Source organism: Xiphophorus hellerii, chromosome 9, assembly GCF_003331165.1.
Source record: "Xiphophorus hellerii strain 12219 chromosome 9, Xiphophorus_hellerii-4.1, whole genome shotgun sequence".
Taxonomy (NCBI): domain Eukaryota; kingdom Metazoa; phylum Chordata; class Actinopteri; order Cyprinodontiformes; family Poeciliidae; genus Xiphophorus; species Xiphophorus hellerii.
Window position 1 is genome coordinate 31,809,006 of NC_045680.1, and position 27,560 is coordinate 31,836,565.

Below are 27,560 nucleotides of genomic sequence, written 5' to 3' on the forward strand. Positions count from 1 at the left end.
ACTGTGATGGGTAATCGCCGATCACTGTGATGGGTAATCGCCGATCACTCTCTTGTTGCCGATCACCTGAATGTGCTGCTGATCTCTTTCCTTCACACTGCGCAGCGACAAATCCTAAGCGACGTGGCGAGGAACTAGAACGCTCTGAGAGCGAAAGGAGAAGTTTGCGTGGTCTGCTGAAGAAATATATCGGGGGTGAAGCTCATCAAAATTCTTCAACACAACGAATCTAATATCACGTTTAAAAAACAAACATTTGTTTGAGTTTGGCTACATCGACCCTCACTGCAGGCAAAAAAAGGGACATCCGGAGCGATCAGACAGCAGGTAAAGCAGCGCACAGCTACCAACACTCACCGGATTAGCATCATGGTCAGAAAGCTAAACAAATAACCCGAAAAACTATTGAAGTCTTTGAACTAGCGGTGCAAGACTCTGGTTCTGCTCCCGCTGCTGGGCCGCCGCTACGCACTACAGGGTCATATTTCACAGACGGAGCGCCGTTTCTGCTCCACCCGCAGTGAACGTCCACTTAAAGCAACAGGTAACTTAAAGATTTTACATATGTATTAAAATTTTCACTATGTAATAAGATGAGATAGATAATCTCTGAAAAAAATAATCGATGCCTCCTCCCTGTGTTCTGCATAATTACTCTGCTCAGTCACAACCAGCCAATCAGAACCAGCATTAATGATATTATTTCATATGGGCAGTGTTATGATATTTATTTGATTTATGTTAAATTAGGCTGTTGAGAGCTTTACTGTTAAATAGTTTTACTGATTGCAGGTTTTTCAGTCCTTTTGACTGAATGCTGCTGTTTTGTGCCTGCAAATATTTTGTAATTTATGTCTAAATTAGGTGAATTTATTGCCAGATCATTTTTCCATTTTTCCAGATCACGTAGCATTAGGCCTGTCACGATAGCAAATTTTGCTGAGCGATTAATTGTCTCAAAAATTATTGCGATAAACGATAATATTGTTTGAAGACCTTTTTACACTGATTTAATGGAAATGACGTAATAATGCAGGCGATTTCCTGTCAAAGATAGATACACTTTATTTTCAAAAGAACACTAAACACTGGAACTGATAAACAAAATAAACAAAACAACCAAAAACAAAATAAAATGGATTCTCAGTCTCCATTAATAAAAAACGCACTTGAAAAAACAACTAAACAACATAAAGCCAAAGTGGAAATAAATACTGCATTCAACCAAAAGATTATGAAGTCTGTATATTATGTTGCCCTTCAGTAATAATTAGATTTAAATAGAGAAGATGGGCACATCGACTACCTGATGCAATAATTCACACTACATGATTTTTTGCTCCTATTTTTCCCCATACAACAATCTTAAAACGTTGGTCTTTCTAAGATTGTGTGGTGTGTTACGGTAGATCGTCGTTGCCGCTCCGATCCAAATCAGGGTTTTTTCCCCGACTGGGATCTTAACTCAGCCTGTTAAATGTGACAGGCAGCCAATCAGAAAGCGGGGATTCTCCTCCTGCTTTCTGAGGGTAAATTACGGAGGGGAATCCCAAACAGCTGACACGGCGCAACCTGAAGTCCAGCCGACGTGGAAACAACATTAATGTTTATTCAACATGCAAAGAATATAGAAATGACAAGAGGAGGAGTTGGAGCGAAATTGCTACCGCAGTTGATAAACCCGGTAACTTTTCAGCTGTTCTTCGTTAACGTGACGTAAATAGGTTCTAATGATTTTCATTCAGTCAGGACTTTACGCTGACACTAGCCACATGCATTGCAGGTAGATTGTAGTAAAGCATTGATTAATGCCTGGTTTTAAAATTAGTTAACTGGACTTGTAGCCATTATTTTGTGCCCATTGTTGGACACCACACGGCAGGACCGAACCCGATCGAACCGTTATACCTAGGATTTCTGTCGGCTAATGTTTGATCTGTCAGGTTTTGAAAATGGGCCGACAATCGGCCATCGTGTCGTGTGCACTGGGCACCGGAGTTGAGCCTTTTTTTCATTCAGTGTCATTAACAGAAAGAGAAAAAGGCCGGAAGAGACGGTAATGCCGATAATTAAAATGACGTCGATAGTTTTAATTTATCGTACGATTAATCGATTTATCGTTTATCGCGACAGGCCTACGTAGCAGTATTTATACTGAAAGCAAAAAATTAACAGCCAATTCAGGTGATCGGCAAAGATCGGCCTCATGGATGATCGGTATCGGAATCGGCAGCAAAAAACCTGATCAGAGAGTCGCTAAGTTTTAGTATCTGAAAAACAAATAATCTAAACATTTGTTTTAATCCTGAGAAAATAAGTTAAATAAAAACGGAAATACTAAAAATATTTTTCTTAATCAATAGTAAATAGATCACCTGTTCCATATGGTCTCACATCCGTCGTGTTTAAGTGAATTTTAAATCAGGGTTTAACAAAAACTGATCAGAAACAAAACCTTTTGTCACCTTTTAGACATCAAAGCAGAATTTAAACCTTCAACCTTTTCTCTGGAGTTCAAAGTTCAAACATGGTTTTATCTTCCTGCATCGCCCTAATGATGATGTGGATCGATATTTCTGCTTTTCTGTGAACAATAATCGGTATTGTTGCACCTCGAAGCAACATGGCCGCAGCGCTGCTGACGAGTTCAGCAACTAAACAAAATCCACAAGTTTTTCCTCAAAGCAGCTAAAAAACAGCAGAAAATATCAAGTCATAAGACAATAATGTCACATTTTAGCAAACAGTTACTGTTTCCATTCAATTTTCATATAAATTTTCCATCTACTGGTTTTTCCTGTCATAATAATCAATAAATCAATTGATCTCATAATAAATTAGAACACTCAATAATTTCTATTTGCATGATATATTGGGTTTTTTCTTTGTACCAAAAACTGGATGATAAAAGTTTCAGTCTGCTGCTTTGGTCTCAACTGAACTTTATTTTGAAGGAGAATTTTGCTTACAGAAATTTCATGATTTATTTTATTGTTGTTTCTGGTTTGTTTGTTTATTTTGAATATTTAAAATGTCTTCTGGTTCCAGTGTCAAATATTGATTAGAATTTAAAGTTTATTGATCTTTGAGAATATGATAATTATAATTATTATGCCAGTAGCATCATATAACTGGAAAATGGTCTGAAAAGATCGATATTTCCGTTTATCGCAATAACGTCGGAAGATTTATCGTCCAGAAACAGTTCTGACCGGTCTGGGTTGGAGCCAACCAACCAGGCGACACAAAGCGTGATGTCATCAGATGTTGACGCTACGCATGCTGTAATAAACAGGAAGTAGAGGTTGCTAAGTGACATGGACCAGAGACGTCCTGCTGTCTGATCCAGAGGTTTGGTTCCTCTGGAGGGAAACGTTCACTGCTTTCATTTCTCCTTTGGCTCGTTGACTCTTCCAGAAAAGCCAAAGATAATCATTAAAACGGAAAAACGTTTTGGAGAAATTGAGTAAACCGTTTTGGATTTTTGTTGTTTCCATCAACCTCTTCTAATGCGACGCCTCAAAATAAAAAGCTGTTGATGGAAACAACCCAGTTTGTTGTGCAGCTCCAAGTCCCACCAGGTCGGTTCAGGTTCAATAATATCTGTCACAATAGACACGTGATCAATATCAATAGATAATACACTGATAGAATATTCAATAACTTCACTGAAATCAGATCCAAAACAGGCATTTCCCAGCCGCTCAGCCTGTCACAGGTAGCTAAACCAACAACTAACTAACTCACTCTGCACAACCGACTCTCCGGTTGCCTAGCAACAGCCGGTTGCGAATCTGGCGCAGCAGCAGTTTCAGGTTTCACCACCGTGCCTCGTGGACAAACTTATTGTCTGAATAATCGATTCCTAAAATAATTTTGTAATTGGCTGCAGCCGTAGTCGTTTACCAGAGAGCATGTGATCTCACTGGTTAAAGCTTTAATAAACAAATATTAATATTTCCTTTCCTGCTGAGTTTCTTTGTCTGCAGCCGACAGAAAATCTGACATGTTCAAAAAAACTGAAGAATGAAAATGTTTCAGGAAAATCAGCAGCTTGTAAACTTGAGAGGAAAACAAACCTGGAATGAATGAATGAATGAATGAATGAATGAATGAATTAGGTGAAGCTCGTTGACTGGAGGATCCGTCCTGCTGCTCTGATGGAGCGCCGACCTCTGATTGGCTGCAGCTGCTGGAACATTTTGTCTCCTCCACAAACAATAGTTCAGAGTCACAAAGTAAGACGCAGCCGCCGCTGCAGCACCAGCTGCATCACCAGCTGCAGCAGCATCAGCATCAGGTCCAGCATCTCCTGCAGGAAACCAGGAAGCTGCAGCTCAGCTTCTCATTTAAACCAACAGGTTTAGAAAGTTTTCTGCAGTCAGGAACACGTGGCTCACACACACACACACACCCACATAGATACACACACACACACCCACATAGATACACACACACACACCCACACAGATACACACACACACACACACCTAAATAAACACACACACAGTAATTATAGTTTCATAAAGTGCAAATCTCTAAACTAACTGATCTGAGGTTTGATCAGGAGCAGAAAACAGATGAACCAGAAACTGAACCCATGTTTCTGTTCCATCAAGTCCTTCAGGTCCAGAACCAGAACCAGGTCATCCTGCATCCGAACCAGAACTGCCCAAACAAAGAACCACTGAGGAGCTGGAACCGTTTTCCAACCGGACCACACCGAGCCGAGGGGAACAAAGGGGCCGACAGGCGGCAGACAAAGGAGCACAACACACACACACACCGAGACACACACACCGAGAGACAAAGTCCACTAAAAAGAATCGGACCCAGCAGAACAGCTGATCAGAACCAGGTCAGTTCAGTTCAGGCTGCAGCTGATCAGACTGACGGATCAGAACAATCAGAACCATGCTGGTTCTGCAGCAGCTGGAGGAACTGGACCCGGTTCTGCTGGACTGAAGCTTTAAACTGTCCTGAGCCCAGAAACACAGAAAGTTCTGGAAGTTCTGCAAGAGTAGGGATCACGTGACTCTGGATCAGAACCAGAGCCGCTGGAGGAATGAAGGTCCGAGTCCTACCGTCCTGCACGGTGCCGTCCATCAGTTGCATGTTGCCAAGCAACCGGACCTCAGCTGTTCCTCCTCAACGCTCTGTCGGACTGAGGAACGGACCGGGCCGGGCCGCTCCTAAACCCGAAGCCTCAGCCAATCAGGACGCAGCCTGGCAGGAGGGGGCGGGGCTCTGAGGAGGAAGAAAGGACGGAGGAGGAGCCAGACCCAACAGGTGGGAGCAGAACCGGACCGGGTCTGAGCTGTGGAGGGGAGCAGAACCGGACCTGGAGCAGAACCCGTCTACTGCCTGGATTTGTTGTGCAGCTGGTGGAGGTTTGATCAGCTGATTGATGCTTCGCCTCCTCTAACCGGGCCTTAGAGGTCCAAACAGAGCAGCACCACGTCCGCCTCCGACGCGATCACAGAGGTTCTGTCTGAAAACCATCAAACCAACCAACCAGAACCAGAGAAGATGAGGAGCAACAAAACGCTGCAGAAACTCAGCCGAGTCGTTTTCCTGCAGCGTCGCATCAGGATGATCATCAACCTGCAGCTCAAAGGTCCAGGAAACCGACCCGGTTCTCACCGGACCTCAGCGGGTCGGTGGTGACTCGACACAATGAGGAACGCATGAAGCAGGAAGACGCAGCGATCCGGTAACAGGCACTGAAATACACTGCAGAGAAGACGGACGGAGGATTCTGTCCGGGTTTTACTCCGTCTGAATCCCCATCCCCCCTGAACGCAGCGCTGAGCTCAGAAAGATCCAGAAATAAAGAACTAAAGCTGCTGATTCACAGGAAACGCTGAACTATTTCACCTCCAATCAAACATCGTCCAAAAATGACAGATTACTGCATAAAGTCCTGTTGAAGAGCTGCTAGCCGCTAACAGACGGTTTGTGTTAGAAACCCAGAATCAGTCTGCAGGAAACAATCTGTCACTTTAACAAAGAGAAGCAGATCTGCTGCTGTAATTTATGTAATATGTGTCCAAACAGACAAAGATCAGGCAGAGGAATGCATCCACGCAGTCAGAAAACAATCCCAATATTTATGGTGTGGAAACCATGTAGCTTTTATCTGTGAATCTAATAAGAATAAAAATGAGGATTTTAAAGCATCTCTACCACCTTATTTCAGGTAAAGATGACAAAATTCTTCCTCTAAACATGGGTTTTTTCCACTGGTGAAAGCTGCAGGCTATTGGGGAAAGTTCAGGTAAAGCAAATTTTTTTTTTACCATTTCCTTTACCTCAAATGTTCAAGAATTCAGTCTTTAGACAAACCTGGGCTGGTTTACAGATTATTCAATAAAGGTTTGGGATTTAGGGCAACTAACGCAGTTTACATGGTTTAAAAAAAGAAAAAAAAAGCTTTGACATAATGGTCAGTTTATAGAAATTCACTCCAAGTTTCTTAATCTGAAATAAAGCACTTAAAATGTGTGGAATATTCCTTTAAACATCTCTGAATCAGAAGCTAGTCCAGCATTAATGGAGTCCAGCGGGACGAAGCTGTTAAACCTTCCACTGATTCCAGGGGGAACCAAACCGAACACAGCACCACCTCGCCCCCTACAGCCAGATGGCCCGCTCCCGTGTCTCGTCCCTCCCGGTACCCCCGCCTACCTGGAGGCTGATCCATCTCCAGGTAGAAGATCAGCTCGGTGGAATAGGGCATCATCACGTCCCGCCAGTCTCCGTCCTCTCCGGTTTTCTCTGCCGTCCACACCGTGTTGTACATCGCTTTCAACGGGACGGGTGAAAACGGCCGAAAGTAACAAACCGACGTGTATAATTATAATAAAATCTGTTTAAGGTATAAGTTAGTCTATCTATAAACCTGCAAGTCGTCCGTCTGAATGCCTGCTTCAGAGTAAAATAAATAGATAGAAAGCGAAAAGCGAGTTCCGGGCTTCGGCTGTTTTCTCACACATGCTAACAGCTCGGGGCTCTTCATGGAGGCCCACTATGCCTGAACAAAAGTCCGCTCCATTAAAACACAAATTAAAATCGGGCCGTTAGCTCCATGTCTATCAGCGGTCTCCTTTCCTTCTCCTCCACACAAACCTCCGTCCTATCGGCTCCATTTTTAGACGAGTAGTGAGCAATGGAGGCTGGCCTGGCGGAGTCAGACACCGGCCGGACCGTACCACTCCACCGAGGAACACTACGGGATGGACGGGGTATTTAAAACATGGGATCTCGCTGAAAAACGATTGCAGCTAATAAATTATATTATTTTAAGACTTTAAAAGGAATCAGAACCGAAGTTCTGAATTTATTTGTCCATCAAATCGAGGTTTTAGTTGCAGAAGTCTTTTTAAAATCGCTCTGTCACCCCTGGTGTACAAATCAGAGTGGGAAACCCCATACTCTCCCGCCTCCTGACATACCAGCCACTGCGCGCATGCGCAGAGCTCCAGGCTCAGGAGGAGAATGCCGTCAGCCGTTGACCTCCAGTTCCAGTTCTCCTAAGAAATATATCTATTGGTGGATGATAATGAATCAGTTTAACTGTGGTTTTCCAGCGAAATTAAAACACATCTGGTGTTAAGTTATTTCCAAATTGTGGAGTTGATTCATTTACAGAGAGAAAGTTTATTCCCAAGAGGAAAACATCTCAGGTAGAGCCACTTTTAACATGAGTGAATATCCCAGCAGATTCAGCCCAAGTGCAGAGGTTGAAGTTCAAAAATGACCAGAACCTCTGAAGACTCTATAAGCCTCAGTAAGCAGGTTAGCAGCAGCTAATCTACAGCAGAATGGCAATGGTCTAGCTAAAGTTCAGACCCCAACCTGATTGAAATGCGATTCAGAAACCTGAGCAGAAACACATTTCAACAAAGCATAATGAAATAATGCAACACTGAATGCAAACACAATGAAACAAGATTCAAACACAGCTATCAACAAGTCACATCAAAACAGAGAATGAACATGCTAATGCTAGGCTAACATAGCTGCTGAAAGTACAAAAGTCTGTTTGGATGTGGAGTGGGAGTGGTGGGGTTGGAATGTGATGTGTTCACTGACTCAGACTGCTTTCAGTCACTTCGATATAATCCTTTCCAGAATTACCGTCTGACATCTTCTGCTGCAGAATTATGATGTGTGGCTCCCATCAACGATGGATAAAACGTAACCTGGTTCAGATGCTTGGAAAACTATTGGATGCGATTTAGTTCCACATATAGAAGTGGCACCAATTTGAGTTATTTTTGGGTGAAAACATCGGAAACGGGCCGTTCAGGCTGCCATGAAAGTCAATTACAGTCGGAAAACATGAAATCATTTAGTTTGAGTCGTATTTCCTGCTGAACATAGCCAGAGTTTGTTGATCTGAACATTTTGGTGTGATAACACTAAAAAAAAAACCCAAATCTATGAGGGGGTTGATTTTAGTACATGTATGAAGAATTGGACCTCGATTATTAAATAACTTGGAATGATATCAAGGACAAAAACATAACAAATCCTGATGAGTCCATCCCTCATTCAGATCAGTAGGTTTACCACATATCGACATGCATGGCGCTGCTCCATCGCTGCGTTTTAAAGTTACATTTCCATGTGAATCGGAATACAGAAGAAAGTTTGTTTTTAAAATAAAAGGAAGCATATCAGTTTAAAATGAGTTCTCTGTTCTTCACAAATGGTTAAAAACATTAAAGAAAGAAATTAAAGGATATTTTCTTGAAAAATAATCTAATTTTGCAGAAAAATCCCAACCAACATCTATTTCTTTCATCTGTTGGAACATGAACTGGACCCAGTTGGAGGAGAACAACAGGACCCAGACCCAGACGCCCCCACATGGTAATCTGCAGCTGATAGCATAATATCAATAAAATATCAGCTGGCGTCAGTAATTACAGCTGCCCAGAGCGTCTGTGGCGTCCCACTTCAGGATGAATAAAAGCCTGCTGGTCCGTCCGTCTGAGGACAGCAGAGGAAGAGGAGGAGGAGGAAGAGTGGGTGTGTTTAAAGCTGCTGTATTACGTTTTCTCCCAGATGGCTCGTGCCGGACCCTGAAGTGTGTCAACCAGCTTTAATTGCTGCTGCCGCTGTGTGTGTGGCGCAGATGGAGCCCAACAATGACACAGGAACTGACTCTGGGCTTGGTCACACAAAGAGGCGCGGGGGAATTAATCTGCCCCGTCTGCGGCCGTTTAACTGCCCCGACGACAGCAGACCGCCCCGCTCTAATTACCCCCCAGACACCTGGGTCGGTGCATTCTGAATGAGATGCAAACACAGCAGGAAATGCATGACCCAGCATGCATTGGGCCTAAAGAAGTGGATTGGGGTCATAAATTCATAACTTTAATCTTCTGAGGTCAATAGCATTAGCTTCTGCTAAATACCATGCTGGTGTAGAGCTATAGCATTAGATTTAGCTACATATCATCTTGGAGTGGCACCTTAACAGAAGGTTTCACTAAATGTCATGTCAGAAAAGCACGTTAGCATTAGCTTCTGCTAAATTCCATGTTGGAGTGGTGCTTTGGCGCTAGCAGAAGTAATCTTTATAGTTAGCACTTTAGGTTTAGCGTAGCTAGCTTTCTAGCTAGCAGTGCTCACCACTGTTAGCTGTTAGTTGTTCTCAAGTTGGCCTGACTCCAGTTCCTGATCCTCACAAAAAGCTGCAGGATTCTGGAAGGTTTTCTGGTCAGATGAGACGAAGACAGACGAAGAGGAGCAGCTCCTCTGGTCAGCACGGTGGTGGCGGTGTTATGGTTTGGCCTTCAGTAATTGTGGAGCTGCTGATGACGGTAAATGTCTCCAAACTCTGCAGATGTTGACCATCAAGGTTCCTGGAGGGAAGCAGGAGTTTGGGATCCAAAAACCCAAAGAATGCTCCAGATTATTCCTGTTTTCATTCCCTAACCGAGAACATGCTGTCTGTCGGTGTGTTCGCAGAGTTTTTAGTGTTGATGCATTTAATGACCATTAAAAACAAACAGATTTTTCATTCTTGGGCCTGCTGATGGAAGGAAAACTGACCTTCAACAGATTGAAGTGGTTCTGGTGAAGGGTGATTGAACGTGTCTCTCCTTGGAGCGACTGCTCTTAAGTCTCAAACTGTCGAGGGGTCAGATGTCCGCCAGCAGGTCCTGAAGAAACACTAAAGATAATTGGTTCCAGGTTTACGCATCAATAATTCAACACAATTTGCATTTTTAAGCACATCTAAGTGATGAAGATTTCTCACTAGTGACAGAAATGAATCTGCAGATGACTGCATACACCAGCATGGAGAAGAGCTGAGATCCTGCTAAAGCTGCACCTGTCAGCCTATCGGCTCGCTCCGTCCCGGCGCTTTGCTGCACCTGTCAGCCTATCAGCTTCGCTCACGTTTCTGTTCAAACTGGGAGCAGCAGGCGGATTCCGATGACGCCGCTGTCCCTGGAAACGTTTTCTGTTCCTGAACAACCTCAAACCTCCGCCGTTGTCCCAGAAGAACAAGCAGTTCAGCTGTAATCAGGCCGTTATCTCTCTGAGGTCAAACACCACCTGCAAGCCGAGCCAAAGCTAAAAGCCGACGGTTCGTCCAAACAGAAACGTTTTTCCAGAGATAGAGGCCGACCGATACGGCCGGCTCTGATGACCCACCGACACCTGGCGACCGCCGGCTTATCGGCCGCAGCTTCCAGTCTGTGACATCAAAACGCCACAAGGACGACTCCGCCTGGAATCAGCTGATTAACCAGGATTCATCGGACGACCTTTGACCTCAGCTACAGCAGGAGACCCTGCAGAATTAGGAAGTATCTGATCAGGAGGTGAAGGCAGCAGGAAGTAAATCAGCACACAGTTGATCGCTGCGTCAGAAGGAACCAGGAACTCATGAAAAGAAAAAGTTTCAAAACTTTGTCCTACTTCTGAAGGTCAAACCAACGACCTTCCTCTGGCGCCTCCAACAGCACCAAACACCACAACGTCTCAATAATCCCCACTATCCTCTCTAAAAGGGGCGGAGCCAGCATCTTCAAACAGACTCAGATCTTGCCACATATTCCCAATTGGATTTAGGTCTGGACTTTGACTAGGCCATTCTAACACATAAATATTTTTTGATCTAATGCAGAATTTAGATCAAAACACATCAGGCCATGGTGTGTCCTGGAACATCGCGACCTTCATGTTTCAGGACACATCAAGGTCATGAATGTCCTCAAAATGGTAAAACAAAGAATTAACAAACAGTTAAAACGTTAATAAATATCTGTCTGCATTTTATGAGAAATTAAATATTTGCTCACGTTGGTCTCCTCTGCATCCAGAACCAGACATGGAGACGCAGCATTCAGCTTCTATGCACCACAAATCTGGAATAAACTTCAAGAAAACTGAAAAACAGCCGAAACACTGAGATTCTTTACATCTGGGCTGCAGACCCAGCTGGTAAGAGCTGCTTCCAAACCACAATAACTGGAATATTGATCAACATATTTGATGCTCATTGATGATTCTGATGATGGCAGATGACAAAATGTAATGTTTGTTCTCAAACTGGTGATTATATGATGGTGTAATAACTTTGTATTTTTGTGTTTTTATAACGTAGAGCACGTTGAACTGCCTTGTTTCTGAAATGTGCAGAACAAATAAACTTGACTGATGATGTAATTTGGTGGTATACGACGGGCATTTCATTTATCCATTTATTAATTATAGATTTGCTTCTCTGATAACAATGACAGGAATCTTTATCCCAAAAATAACCAAACTCAGTTTAAGGTCTGAGCCGGACCAGATGTTTCACATCGCAGGAATAACAGTAAACATCTGGTATTCACCGGGGTCAGAGGTCACAGCTGCCACCGAATAACTACAGTCTGAAACTACTGGAGACCCACAGCAAGAACAACAGAGTCACAGGCTAAGAATGATCTTAAAATTATGAGAATAAAGTCATAATAATGCGATAAAACCATTAAAATAACGTGAGAATGAAGTTGTAACATTGCCAGAATAAAGTGCAGCTGTTTTCTCATTTTACTTTATTGTTGTAATTCAATTAGTTTCTTAGTCAGGCCTTATTAGTCTGTTGTCTCTCAAACAGCAGATAAACCTCAATATGAATTAACCATGTTAGCACTGGACGCTAACAGCTACGGTCTTCCTGTGTGTGATTTGGGTCGTCAACAGAACCGGACCGGTGGAGACTGAAGGGAACCATCAGAGCTGAGCCTCCCTCCATCCAGGACCTGTACAGGTCAAGGGTCAGGAGGTCAGCTTGCAGTTACCAGCTCTGCAGACCCCACATATGCTGGACATGAACTGTTTAGATTTTTGCCTCCAGGGCGGCGCTACAGAGACGGATTCTTCCTTCAGATCCGGATTCGGACCGTTCATCCTTCTCTTCCTCAACTGTAAATATTCATATTTCCATGAAAAACATAAATATAACAACAGCGAGAACAAAGTCAAAAACTTGTGTTTTTTTTCTCAAACTGTGTGAATAAACTGGATGACCTGCATTCAGCTGTAAATGTGTAGCTGTTGGTGACTCTGTTTAAAACAGCAAATCATTTCCCAGCATGTCTGACTCTGTGCAGCAGGATGTGAGCTCAGCGCTGCTCAGCGGCCAAATGTAGCTGTGACAGAAAATATGGCCTCTCTGCAGGCTCACTGCAGACGCCGTGCCGCTGACGTCCCGGTTCCTCCTGCAGCATATGCTCCGGCTGTGAGCGCACACAGCCGCCCCGATTCACCCGCATCCTGGTCCTAACGCCATCATGAAGCATCTTCTCTGCCTCCAGCGCCACAGAGAGGAGTCCAACTATCCCCCCTGTTTGAGAAGAGCGGCCGCTCTCTGAAGACTGGTCCCGGTGGAAACAGATCTCCAGGAGAAGATTCAGTTCAGACAGGATGATTCAGATCACAGAAACAGCTGTGATCAGGATTCATGGGGATCAGGGGCCACAAGGCATACAAATGCTTCTAACTGTCTATTCTATGGAGGCCGACAGACGCAGGAAACATATAAATAATGCAAACTCCAAAACAAACACAAAGATGCAGAAGAAAAAGAAAAATGCTGCAACAGCAGAAAATAGAAGCAAATAGGAAAATAGCAAAAATAGAAAGTTTAAAAATTTCCAAGTTCACACCACAAATCAAAAGTCCTCCACACCACTAGGGGGAGTCGAGCCAAATCACACAGGAACAGACCATCAGTAAAGACAGGATGTTCAGGATAAAGATGTAGGAAGAAAGAAGAGTCGTGAACTTTACAATTTTATAGAACAGCAGCATGTTTAGTAGGTAATATTAACTACTGCATACTCCCCCTAGTGGTCCGGAGGACTTACTGCTGTTTGTGCAATTTGCTGCGTTTTCCCTATTGTTTCTATTCCCGAGGTTGCAACATTTTTCATTACAATTTGTTTTATTAACTGCAGGTTTTTGCTGCTGTTTTCTGTGACTGGAGGATGATTCGTTCGCAGCGTTTCTCTGTTGAAAGGTTTTGTGTTTTGGAGTTTACATCAGTCGGGCATTTGGTATTTGTTTCGCCATTTGCTGTCATCAGCCATAACATTTTATTATGTACTTTAAAAGGTTTAACACACAGTTAAACCGTCTCAGCGCCACCATAGAAGCTGGAGTTTATCGCCACCCAATACCGTCGAATAACATAACTCCAAGTATTCCAGCTTCCCAACCTGCATTTTATTTAGGAATAAGCACATTTTCCACTAAGGACAGAAAAATCTGTTAACATCCCTCTACCAGGCTCCGCCTCCAGGTTACTGGCTCCGCCCTCCTCTGGCCCCGCCCCCTCCATGCAGGCCGATAATCCCGACTCAGGTGAAGTCATCCTGCAATGTGAGCGTTCCCATGATGCAATGCTCTGAAAGGTTTGATCTGCTGAGCAGCATCTTTATTTTTCCTCTGCAGATTTCTGGTGACGTCTCCAGTTTGGATCTTTTGTTTGGGTTTCTCGTTGCTCTCCTCCCCCTCGCTGCTATATTTGCTCTCGGCCCACACACCGCCCTCCCTCCCGGTTGCCATGGCAGCACCATGGCTCAGCATTATTCCCGCAGCAGCAGCAGCCGGTCGGCAGCGCTGGAGGACCTGTGCGCTCCAGAACCAGGCCAGCAGGTCCTGGAAAGGTCCAAACAAAGCTCAGAGGGTGGCGAACCCTTTCCTAGGAAGCGGGGGCGTCCAGAGACTTTTCTTTGCTCTGCACCAATATTTTATGTTGAAATGAAAGATTTTCATTCAAGCTGAACTGATTCTTGTGGCATACATTTTGTTTTTAGTTTAATCTGGATTAAAAAGATTAAAAAGTATTGATCAGTCCAAGACATGAGTAGATTTTATTTACTATTAAACTACAGGTAGTCAAAATGTTTTCAATGTTAGCAAAAGCGCTAAACAAAATATTTCTCTAAGTTTAAAATCAATAAATCTGTTTACTGTGTAACTACAGGCTGCTGTTCCACAGCAATGCATTCTGGGTACAGAATAAACGCTATGCTGCAACACAACATGGCGGAGAAAGTGAGGAAGGAAATGTTTGTTTTTTTTTACCCCTCCAGGGGGTCTTTTGTGGGCTCTAGTGTCCCTTATATGACAGCAGGCTGACAGGAAACGGGGGAAGACATGCGGCAAATATCGTCGGGTCCGGGAGTCGAACCTGCGACGGCCGCGTCGAGGACTCAAGGCCTCCAAATACGGGTCGCGCTAACCACTACACCACCACGGCACGCCCGACGCTTTCATGTTTGAGAAATATTCCAATCTCCATGGCAACCATTCCGCTGTTAAAACGCCTGGGTGGACCTAGCCCCGCCTTCGCGGCGTAGCTCCTTCGGTTCCTGGCACCAAAACCAAAAATTAGAGAAACTCTTAACATCTTTAGCCTGGATGATCCAGACGATTGGAACCAGACCCTGCAGGTTCTAGAGGCCCATCAGAGAAGACGAGCGCGCTCAGTGTGAGCAGAGCTGCAGGTGGATGTAATCCCCTAACAGGATGACGACAGATTGGACCACATTAATGAGATGAGCCGGCAGGAAGAGTCCAAGTTCCTCCACTGTTTATTCAGAGTAAACCTTGTCAGATAAGAGGCTCTGCACTGAGACAGAGATGGAGGATTTAGCTAACAAGCTAATGAACGGTCCAATTACAAAAGACCGCAGAGTCCTGGAGCCACTCATTTATGAACAGAACCAAGTTCTGTCGGACCCGTCAGAACATCAGAACATCACATTCATTTGGGGCTTTTCATGATTCATATCAACCTTTTTCTTCCAGGACGAGATGATCTACAGAACAGGGAGCATGAGTTCACATTTAGGACCAGAACCACAAACAGCCGCTAAGATGCGCATGAACAGCAAAACCCGTGAACGTCACAGAACCAACAGGTTCTGGTGAGTGATGATGACTGGCTCTGGACTGACCAGTACCTCATGAAAACGCCCAAAAACCTCCACCAACATCTACAGGTTGGGAAAGTCTTGAACCAGGAAGAAGATTCAAACTTTCCTCCTCAGATGACAGGAAACCACCAAAGTTCAAATCATGACCGTTAATCTGCTGGACGAACGGCGGTCTGCAGACATGCACAAACAAAACGTCTTCTGGAGAAACAAACACCGACAAGACGAGACTTTAAAACTAAAAACAATCCACCGCGTGTCAAATATGGCAGAGGCAGCATCATGCTAGTAATATCAGTGCTCTGGACAGAAACTTCTTGAAACTCTGAAAACTGTAAGAACCTTTGTTTTTGTTTGTTTATTCAATAATTTATGAATGTCGCAAAATAAATCAATGTCACATCAGTTTGAAAGGATAATAAATACTTTCAAAAACATGAATACAAAGGATATTATATCTGTAATTTCAGTTCTTTTAGTTAGCTTTATAAACGCAAAATATAATTCACTTAGTTACAGTTTTTCCCAATAGTTTTTATTTCAGTTAACAAAATATTTTCTCAATTTCAGCTTTTATTTAGTTAGTTTTAGTTAACTATAATTACCTTTGTGTGTCTGTGTGTGTGTAGCTCCAAAACTAACTTGACAGAGTTTCTGTTTCTCCAGAAATCTTTATTTTCCATCGTTTGAAGATTATTTTAAACTATTTTAATCTCTCAGTTCTTTGCTGATGTTTCATGAATCCAGAATCCAACCAGCCTGACACCATGTTGTCGTCTGGTTTGCAGCAGAGAATCTGACAAAATACAGTCTGCTTTAAGAGAACTTAAAACTTACATGATTTAGATTATTAAGTCATATAACCTGAGTTAGCTTAGAGCAACGTTTAAGTTTGATACAGACCTCCAGGTCGAAAACCAAACCTTCATAAACTGATTTCTACAGTAATGCATGTTTGAGAACAGGTTCACCTGTCAGTGGCTGCAGATTAAGGAAGAGGAATATATGATAATCTGTTGTCAGGTTTTGCCAAACATTTGATGAGCTGCAGTAAAAAAAAGACTTGATTAAACCAGGAACCTGCAGATTCTCTTCATCAGAATCAAATCTGAACAGAAACCTGAGATGAACCAACAAATGTCACCCAGAATAAACGTATAATCTAAAGAGCAGAGTTAAAAACATCTCTACAAACATTAATGTAACATTAAATTTCCCAGAATCGTGGATTTAAAAGTGCATCAGAATAAGTCGGTGACATTTTATTCTGTTTCTGTCCTAAAATATGGATCAAATCTGCTGAAACAACCAAATCCTGCTGGAGAAATTTATCATTTCTGAGTATTCCCTTAAAAACCCCGCAGGGATTTTAAACACTTCCATTCAGATTAACATAGAAGTTCATGTTTTATTGCTGATCTTCAGCTAAAAATAATCAGCAGGAAAGTTTTTCCACAGGGTGATTACGCCTCCGTCATGCTGAACATTTCAGAGATTGAAATAAATATTTGATCCAGCAGCTCCTCTAAAAGACAAGAAACCACCAGAACATTGGCATCACAACCAGTTTCTGGTTCAGTTTGACCTTCTTACAGCAGCAGGTTGGTTCAGTGGGCTAACGGCTCCGGTACTGGGAGCTCCTCCCTGATCTCTGCTCATCTGTTCATGTCGTTTCTATTGGGACTGAATGATGTGGGGAAAAAATCAATGAGGCTGGAAATGAAACCTTTGAAAAACCGACGTTTTCAATCATTTAATTTATTCAGTCGCTGTTATTTCCTGTAATTGGCCAGTCTAGTCATAAAGTCGTTGCTAACTTCATTTCCATCCAACTGTCATGTGAATTTTAAAGTGAACTTTTGAAATGTCACACAAAAGAAAAGAAAAAGGAAAATGTCAATTAGGTGTTTCTGTTTGGAACGAATCAACCAGGCGAAGCGTAAATTCATGAGCTGTTGACGCTACGCATGGCTGTGATAAACAGGAAGTAGAAAAAGAACCATCTCTAAAAGCAGGACAGAGCTGGAGGTTTGGACATACACTTGTTTTTGGGTTTTGTGCCTCTGGTAAGGCGCAGACCATCCAGTGACATGTCAGTCCTGCTTTCTTTTGATTTACCTGTTAATATTTTTACCTTTTTTGGCTCTAAATAATATTATGGGATGTCACCGAACGTCTCCTGTCTACCGCAGACAGTAAAGAGCTAAACTTGTCCACAGGAATATGATTGAAACATTTTTCGTTAGCCATTCAGTTCACATTAGCAGCGTACGCTAAAGGTTTTAGAAGTCAGAACGACGATTCCCTCTTTGGAGGAAGGATTGGTCGGCCAAAGTGAAGCCGCTTCCTCTGTTTTAATTTAACGCTGTTTTGTGCAATTATTCCTGCTGTCGGATCCGTCTCTCCTTTGGTTCCGGTTTTGTCTCCAGCGCATTAATTTCTCATCAACGTTGTTAAAAGCAACATGCAGCTGAACCTGCGCGGCTCATGGTGGGATAATTAACACTGGAGAACAATGGCAGCGGCCGGACGGGGCCGGCGGCGTTAAGAGCCCACAGCGTGACGCGTTATCAGACGGAGGACAACGCGCCGCCGCCCCCCACGCCGCCGCCGCCCCCCACGCCGCCGCCGCCCTGGTGTTATCGCCAGGACACAGGGAGCCTTTCAGCAGCTCAGTATCAGCGATCTTCACCAGACAGCCGGCTGCAGACAGGGCGGGGGAGGGGTCGGAGGTCGACGGCGAGGCCACAGATTTATGTCCGCTCTGGGTTGACCTCGTGACCTCTGTGAGGGGAGGGGGGGCTCACATATGGAGCTGCGATGGTGGTGGGGGTTAATGCCGGGATGCAGACAGTTCCTCGTTTAAATTAATCCAAGGATCAGATTTGGGGATTTTCAATTCGCGCTCTGACCTCGGCGCTTCAGCCGCATGATAACGTCTGCAGCTCCCAGGCGGCCGCGGGATGACGACGAGGCCGCAGCCTGCTGATTGGCTCCTCCACAAGGTCAGCAGCCTGAATGCCACATTATCACAGAGAGCTGATCTGCAGTGAACAGATACAGACTTTATCCAGGATAGAGCCGGAGATTCCAGATCTGCTCTACTTCACAGAGACGTTCCTCTGGTGAAACGCTTCATGGACCTGACCCTGAGGAACGCCACCATCCAGCAGGGTGCAGTCTGCTCCTCCATGTCAGAACCAATCAGGAAACGGATTCATCATTTAGGAGGATTCACCGACACAAAGGAAAGAGGTTTCCAGAGACTTTCTCCAGAATTATACTGATTTTCAGTCATTAGTGATATTTTGGTTCAGATGATTTCACACCTGACTTCACGTGTCCAATGGTGTTCCACAAGGTTCTGTCCTAACTCCCCTTCTCTTTATAAACAGCTTATACGCCAACACTGATGACACAGCACCAACAGAATCACATCATCTGCTCATAACAAAGCAGAACTGACCCAAAGATAACCTGGAACCGTCAAACTGGGACTGGACAGAAATCTGGTCCACTGCTTCACCAGACAGACAAAAACTAGACATTACAGAAAGCATCATTAAAGTTTTACTTCAAATGAAAGAAAGAACCAGAAAAAATACACAACCATCAGTTCTGAGGAAGCTCAGAGTGATTTCCTCATGATGGTCCGGTCGACCCGGTTCTACTGGAACCAGAACTCCATCATCTGTTCCACCTCCTGGTGCTGTGGTTCTGAGTCAAACCAACCTGTTCCCCTCCTGGCCTGTGGGGGCACTGCACCAAGAACCACTGAAGGAAACGACACAAAAACCTCTGAAGACACTGAGAGCAACTTCCTTCTTCACCAGATGGAAACAAGATGGAGGCGTCAGATTTTAGTGTTGGAGGATTTCTCTCTTTAGTCTTTGGCTGAAGACCAGGAGCCATTTCTGCTGCTAGCGCTAGGCTAGCATGTTAGCTTTGGTTGTATTTACCCAGAATGCCCTGCTCTGTAGTCCACTTCCTTCTTTTGGAGTGGTCTCCTCTCCTCTTGGCGTTCAGACCAAAGTTTAGACGACCAGAGGTCAGAGGTCGATAAGCGTTCTCACCTCACCAACCGAACTGGACTTTCTACGCAAACGGACCGGAGTTGGATTAAGGCGGACCGAGCCGTGTTGGTGTGAATGCAGCCTAAAAAATCTCTCCCGCTTCTGTCTGCAGCAGATTTCTTCATCAGGAGGAATCGGAGGGAGAGATTTCCGCTCCCGGCAGCCTGAGAGGAAATGTGAGAGGAACGGTGGAACATTCATCGTCTCCTGGACAGAAGAAAAATTTCTCCGGCTCGTCGGTTCAGAATCAAATTTTTACTTTTCCAGCAAGCGGATTCCTTAATAATAAGTTAGAAAGAGAAAGGTCTTCTGTTTTTCTTTAGACATAGAGAAATGTCGTGAATGTTGCAGGCGAAGCTTTTTCTCACTGATCAAATCAGGCAGACCAAACATTTCAGATAAATCTCTGATTCTGTTTACAGGAGAAAATGTTTCCTCTGATAAATTAAAACCCAGGTTTCATCAGCTTGCTTTCAGTTTGATGATTTAAATATAACCAAATATAGTTTATTATCACAGCTAAACGCATCGCCTGACCAGGTGAAGTTTCTCTAATGCATGGACTCATTTTCCTGCAACATCCCTAAGATTCCTAATTTTGTCAATATTCTTCAGACAGAAAGGAAATCCTGGAAACCGGATTAATATGGGATTTAAATTCTGCTAAAAAATAACAGCAAGTCTGTGTTTGAGTGAAACTGATGTGAGCGAATATTTCTGTGAAACAAACAATAACGTTTGGTGTTCAGATTTTACGTCTGAAATGCTTCTCTCTTGACGGTCCTGTTTCTCACGTATGGAACACCAACAAGGCCAAAAAGCTGTGAAATTTCATACGCAAAACAGGCTGTCAGCAACTCAAAGCAAATTTAAAAGAAGCACAGCAACAAATGACAGATTGTCTTCATCCAATCAGATGAATTCTTTAGACAACAAATTTCTGAATTTAGTTGTAACCATAAAAAAATCACAGACTTGTCACTAATAGTGTCACAAACAAAGACCTTATAGGGGGCAATGCTGGAGACTAGAGAAAGATTTTCATAAAGAGGAAAACTTTTTATCAAGTTATCAACTTTAAAAGGTTTAATTAAAAGGAAAACATGAAGTTTGATCTGTAGATTATGGATTCATTTCATGTTTGTCAGTTTCAGTCCAGATGGAGAGCAGAGGGCGGCGTCCTCCTCCAGACTGTCTATTGTTCTAGAGGTCAGAGGTCAAACAGGAAATAATCAACCTGTTCTGGTTCCCACAGTGACGCAGCATCACTGCTAACAGAATCAGAAAATGGGAAACCGGCAAAGGGAAGCCGCTGGTTTACAAGTTCTATTAGGAAATGCTAGGCTACCTTCCTGCTACTAGAAGCTAACGCTACAAAGCACTGAGGAAATGCTAGGCTACCTTCCTGCTACTAGAAGCTAACGCTACAAAACACTGAGGAAATGCTAGGCTACCTTCCTGCTACTAGAAGCTAACGCTACAAAGCACTGAGGAAATGCTAGGCTACCTTCCTGCTACTAGAAGCTAACGCTACAGAGCACTGAGGAAATGCTAGGCTATCTTCCTGCTACTAGAAGCTAACGCTATAAAACACTGAGGAAATGCTAGGCTACCTTCCTGCTACTAGAAGCTAACTCTACAAAACACTGAGGAAATGCTAGGCTACCTTCCTGCTACTAGAAGCTAACGCAACAAAACACTGAGGAAATGCTAGGCTACCTTCCTGCTACTAGAAGCTAACGCTACAAAGCACTGAGGAAATGCTAGGCTACCTTCCTGCTACTAGAAGCTAACGCTACAAAGCACTGAGGAAATGCTAGGCTACCTTCCTGCTACTAGAAGCTAACGCTACAAAGCACTGAGGAAATGCTAGGCTACCTTCCTGCTACTAGAAGCTAACGCTACAAAGCACTGAGGAAATGCTAGGCTATCTTCCTGCTACTAGAAGCTAACGCTACAAAGCACTGAGGAAATGCTAGGCTACCTTCCTGCTACTAAACACACACAGTCAGTCTGGGAAAGTTCTGGTGCTGATGTCGAGACAGAGACACACAAACACACCAGCTAAAGTCAATTACATTCGCATTTAAAATTCAGTTTTTTGGTAAAACATAAAAATAAAAAACTAAAGTTGGGGGATTTATCTGTGAAGGAATCTGGAGTCAAATATTATGCAGAATTTCACCAAAATAATCTTTTTTATCAAAGCTGTTTAACTTTTGATGGAAATATTTTGACACAAAGCCACACAAAGAGAATTAAAAATGTTTAATTTAGAATATAAAGTAACAAATTGTGACAATGAGATGTTTTAGTGTTTCTGACCAGGCTGAGTTCTGCTGTGTTGTTACGCTGAGTTTTAATTATTAATCATTTCAATCAGAGGACAGATCCACATTATTATCAATTCCCTTTCTTGCATATTTCATCCTCACTTCTCAAACAGATTTATTAAAATAATTTTTTTAAGTACTTTAACATAAATCTTTGTGTGAAGCTGAATAAATGAGTCTTTAAAGTGTTTCTGAGTTTTAATGTTTGGCTCTGAACCTGCAGCTCAGTGAGGAAGGCTGTGATGAAGAGGAGCAGGAAGGCTGGAGGTTTACATCACAGACTCGCCCCTCCATGACCTCTGACCCCAGCAGCCCTGATGGGTCCCATCGGCTCCAGCCTCGGCTCCTCCTCCTTCTGACAAATGAAACCGAAGAAAATCAGGAAGGAAACAGAAACATCTGATCCGTCAGTTTCAGTTTTCAGCAGCAGAAACGTTTCAGTTCAAACTGGAAACAAGAAAATTTATCAGGATGAAAGTCTGGAGCAACGCCGAGCTTTAAAGGAAATCGTTAGAATCACATTCTGGATGTTTTTATTCTTCCATTTGAGTTTCTACTGCCTCAAAAAACACCCAGCTGTTTTTAGAGTAACTTCATGTTTTTTGTGTCTGGAAAACGAGTCGCTTCAAAAACCTGCAAAACGTAACATCACCAATTAGCAGAGCGCAGCCCGTTACCTAGCAACCATAGCAGAGCGCCGCCCGTTACCTAGCAACCGCAGCAGAGCGCCGCCCGTTACCTAGCAACCGCAGCAGAGCGCCGCCAGTTACCTAGCAACCGCAGCAGAGCGCCGCCCATTTGGTCAGCTGGTTTTTTCTATGCGTTGTACAATGGCTGCTGAAAAAGATAAAGAGTTTTGTTGTCGACTCACCATCCAGAAACCACTCGCTGCATTCTGGTTGGTTGAGCAGGAGGCTCTACTTATGCTTTTGTAACCCAGGTTAATATAGCCTCATTAAAAATAAGCCTTTCCATAGAAACTAGCTATAAAATGCATAAATAGGAAATAAATAAATAGAGAATAAATAGGTCCTAAAATAGTTAAAAATATGCAAAAGCTGATTGGCTCCTTTAAGTGAACGGAGAAACAATCATTTAATGATCCTGATGTATAAATCTTTACTCGGTCTAACCCCAGCATATTTATCCACTCAGTTCTCGTTCTCTTCGCTCCAGTAACTTTATTCTTCTGCATGTTCCACGTTTTGAACTGAAACAGTGAAACAGGCATTCAGTGTTTTACCCCACAGCCTGGAATCAGCTGCAGTCTGAACTTAAGATGTCGGAAATGATTTCACTGGACTTATTTCGAGCCGTTCTTAAAGATAGGCAACAAGATTCTATGAAACAGTGTCATTGTTATTAAATTGTTTTTATTGTTTTATACTTGTGCATATGTATTAATTGTTTTTATCTTGTAACCAGGTTGCTATGTATTGCAAATTTTTTGCTCAGGTCCCTCTTGAAAATGAGATCTAGATCTCAACGGGGTTTACCTGATTAAATAAAGGAAAATATATATAAAAAAAATGTTTTCATTGCAGTTTTGAAAAAAATATGCTAATTTCAGTAGAGCTGAAATTAAATCTGAAATCTGATAGAAACACAAAAACGTTTTATAAAAAAACATGAGTTTTTTTAAAATTAGCATGTTTCCATTAAGCTAATTTAATTTTGTAATTATAATTTATGCAGCTACTGCTACTGAACAGCTACTGACTCAGACTGCTTTCATCATCATTTTAAAATGATTTTCATTCATGTTTATGTCCAGATTTACCACCTGGCAGAATTATGACGCATGTTTAAAGTTAACGTCGTAAAAGTCGGATAAAATGCGACATGACCGTTCAGACTGCAGAAGAACTAAATCAGATCCGATTCATTTTGGGTGAAAACATCAGAACCGAGTCGTTCAGACCGGCGTGTAAAAGTCGGACTTGTTTCGAATAAATCAGATAAATAAAAGTGACCCGGCGGTTTGGTTCTGCTGAGTTCTGGGTTTCGGTCCAGTCTGGACGGTTTCTTTGTATCTCCGTGTTTTTCCTTCGTCCACTCAGATCTCCACCCTGCTGAGGTTTCCTCCGTTTCTTCCTGATAATCGAGCGTTTGCGTGCAGAACCAGACGGCTAATGACTCTCGCTAATAGGGCTTAGCTCAGCTTTCTGCATTACACCGTCTGGCCTTCATCTAATCCTCGTCTTCCTCCAGCCAACATGGAGGCAGCAGGCAACAGAGAGAAAGTTAGAGAGCGAGAGAAAGAGCGAGAGGAAGACGGAGATTCTGTTGGACCGGAGGAAGAGGAATAGTTCGAGCTCTGAGCAACGAAGCTGCTGGTTGGTTCACAGAAACTAATCAAAGATGAAGAACAAAGAAAATCCCTCTGCAGAAACACAAAATCTCACAAAGTATTTTATCTACTTTCTTGATCATCTGATTTATTTCCACACATGGAAAAACTTCAGAAAGGAAACATTTTATGATAATCAATAACTTTATCTGACATAATGAAGGAAACAATCAACTGCAGCTGATCGATCATGAAAATCCATCAATAAACTCTGATCCTCTAAAAGCTGAAGCTTCTCGCCTCGCAGTGACGCCACCCAGTCAGAACCAAACGAACAGGAAGTGACACGTTTAGAACCAAATTAACAGGACGTGACACATTTAGAACCAAATTAACAGGAAATGACACGTTTAGAACCAAACGAACAGGAAGTGACACGTTTAGAACCAAATTAACAGGAAATGACACGTTTAGAACCAAATTAACAGGAAGTGACATGGTTCTGCTTTCCACAGCTACATTTTTCGTTCAACTAAAACACTTTTTTCTTCCCAAAGGTAAATTAAATCAGCAGAACGACTTGATTAAAACATTTAATCTACTTTATTTCAGGTTTTGTTAGTAATCACATTTTAATTAACATTAAGTCAAAAGATAAGCAACATTTTCATTTAAAAAATGTTTTTGCTCTTTATTTATTGACCAAACAGACATCTGAGCTAAACAGAAATATTTAGTTTCTGTTCTTCAGCCAGAAGGTTGGAGCAAAGAGTTTCAGGAAGTCCTGATCATTTATAGAGTTTCTTTACAAATCTGGACTTTGGACACCAACATTAGCGTTAGCTGCTACATGCTAGCATTGAGATGCTATTTAGGCTAGCAGTGACACTGATAGGCTAACTCTTTTCAGCACAACTTGAACACAACAAAAGAGTTTTTTAGCGTCCAATCGGATCCTTTAGAAGCAGAACTTAACAAAACGGGAATGTTTCTCCGAAAAAAAAAAGTTGATTAATTGCATTAAAATTTTTAAGGTGTCAAAATTGTCGGGTTAACACGGACCGGAGTCAGGTTAAAGCGGACCGGAGTCGGGTTAAAGCGGACCGGAGTCGGGTTAAAGCGGACCGGAGTCGGGTTAAATCGGACCGGAGTCGGGTTAAATCAGACCGGAGTCGGGTTAACGCGGACCGGAGTCGGGTTAACGCGGACCGGAGTCGGGTTAAATCGGACCGGAGTCGGGTTAAAGCGGACCGGAGTCGGGTTAAATCGGACCGGAGTCGGGTTAACGCGGACCGGAGTCTGGTTAAAGCAGACTGGAGTCGGGTTAACGCGGACCGGAGTCGGGTTAACGCGGACCGGAGTCGGGTTAAAGCGGACAGGAGTCGGGTTAACGCGGACCGGAGTCGGGTTAAAGCGGACCGGAGTTGGGTTAAATCGGACCGGAGTCGGGTTAAAGCGGACCGGAGTCCTGGGTAAGCGGACCGGAAGTCCGGTTAAGCGGACCGGAGTACGGGTTAAATCGGACCGGAGTCGGGTTAACGCGGACCGGAGTCGGGTTAAATCGGACCGGAGTCGGGTTAACGCGGACCGGAGTCGGGTTAAAGCGGACCGGAGTCGGGTTAAAGCGGACCGGAGTCGGGTTAAATCGGACCGGAGTCGGGTTAAAGCGGACCGGAGTTGAGTTAAAGCTGTGGAAACAGCAGAAAGAGCTAGCATTAGCATAAGCTAGCTAATGCTAATTAATTCCTGAGATGGTTTTCTATTAATTGTGGATTGATCTGCGTTTAGGAACCTGGAGACGGTTCCAGACTGACAGGAGAGTTTATGAATGAAGTGATGGGGCCGGCTGCCGTTCAGACTCATTTAATCAGATTAGTGAGGCATTCCCTGCAGCCAGGCCCACTGACCCGCTGTGACCCCTGATGCATCCTCATGTATCAGGGGAGAGAGAGAGAGGGAGTTGATCTGCCTCCATCTCTCTCTCTCTCTCTCTACAGATTTCAGTTGAGCTGAGAGAGAAACTGTTTGGTTTTTATCATGAACGCGTCGGAGCTTTAGAGCTGCAGAGGAGAGAGAGAGAGAGAGAGGCGAACGTCCAGCTAAATTCCCACAGGGCCTGAACTCCCCACAGAGGAGCGGTGAGCAGCAAAAGCCTCCTGGGCTCAGAAACGATGAATGTCAGCGAGTCCTGGACCACATCCAGAACCCTCTCCTGCTCTGGTACCAGAACTGTTTCCATCGCTACCAACCAACCTGCGAACATCACGGCCGTTTGATCGACGTTCACCTGCTGTGGCTCTACGTAGCGCCGCGTCACGATGCTTCAGTCGCCTTTTACTCCAAGATCATAAACATTAGCTTCAGCTTCAAAATAGATATTTAGGTTGGAGCTAAATATCGAGCCTGGCAGACTGAATATTGGTTTTACGCTAGATATTAGCATCCTAAGTAAATATTTAGCTTGAAAACTACATATTTAAGTTAAATGTTTAGCTTATTTAGTTTGTAAGCTAAATATTTAGCTTGCTATCCAACTGTTTAGTTTGAAACTATGATATTTATAAAAGAATGAATAAAATAGAAAGAAGCTTTGAACCACGAACCTCCATTTGTTGCTCTTCTGACTAAACAACCAAATTATTGCTGCTACTTTTTTACAGTGTTAGTTTATAAACAGAACCTGCCAGTAGAGCGTCTGCAGATCCAAACCATGAAATATATATTTCATAATATATTTATGTCCATACTTCTTTTTTATTTTTCTTTACTCAGACTATCTGTAGCTTTAGGAACTAAAATCGATCATTTTGTCTGGCGATCGATAACTTTTCTGGTTTATTTTTGTCCTCATGGTAATAATTGATCTAATTGAGCTGATGATTGATCTGATTGATCTGCTTGTTTTTTCCTCACAAATATGATTTAAAAACCGAACATCTGATGGTTTTTCTGTGTTGATAAAGTTGGACCAACATCTGCTGCCACTCAGAAAAACTCCTGCTGTTCTGACATCTGCAGAACACGGAGGCTGAAGTCGCTGACCTCTGACCTCTCCTTGTTTGTGCGTGCAGACACAGCTGGAAATCTGCAGCTCTGACACGCAAACATCGATGTCAGGAGCCGCCGTTCCCTCCGCCTGACATGGAAAGGGACGAGAGTGAGACGTAGCGTGACAGGAAGAGGACACGCAACCTCGTCCAGAAACACGGCGCCTGGCCCAGAGAGCCGCTCCACTAGGGCTCACACAGCTCCTCCAACGCTCCGCAGCCAATCAGATTCCAGCTCGCCACACACGGAAAGCGACTCCGGGGAGACGGCAGCGGGATGACAGCAGATCTCAGAGCTGTCAGGAGCAGCGGCTCCCACAGGACGCCATGACAGATGGACAGACGGGACGATGGTGGGGCAA

At 43.4% G+C, this 27,560-nt stretch overlaps 1 protein-coding gene across 5 annotated transcripts in view; it reads right to left on the minus strand.

Moving 5' to 3' along the window:
• The window catches only part of LOC116725779 (phosphatidylinositol 3-kinase regulatory subunit gamma-like), a 57,850-nt gene that overhangs the window by 9,938 nt on the left and 20,352 nt on the right, over positions 1–27,560 (minus strand). The window contains exon 2 of one of the 5 annotated variants that reach the window (XM_032572154.1): positions 10,066–10,175. The exons of 2 other annotated variants lie outside the window; for them this stretch is intronic. Coding sequence is in view for 2 of the 3 variants with exons in the window: in XM_032572152.1 (XP_032428043.1) it covers positions 6,688–6,802 (115 nt within the window). In the remaining variant the exon portion in view is untranslated. Of the gene's footprint in view, positions 1–5,084; positions 6,602–6,687; positions 7,187–10,065; positions 10,176–27,560 lie in introns of those variants that run through there. 2 more of the 5 variants (XM_032572152.1, XM_032572153.1) reach the window with 2 other exon arrangements.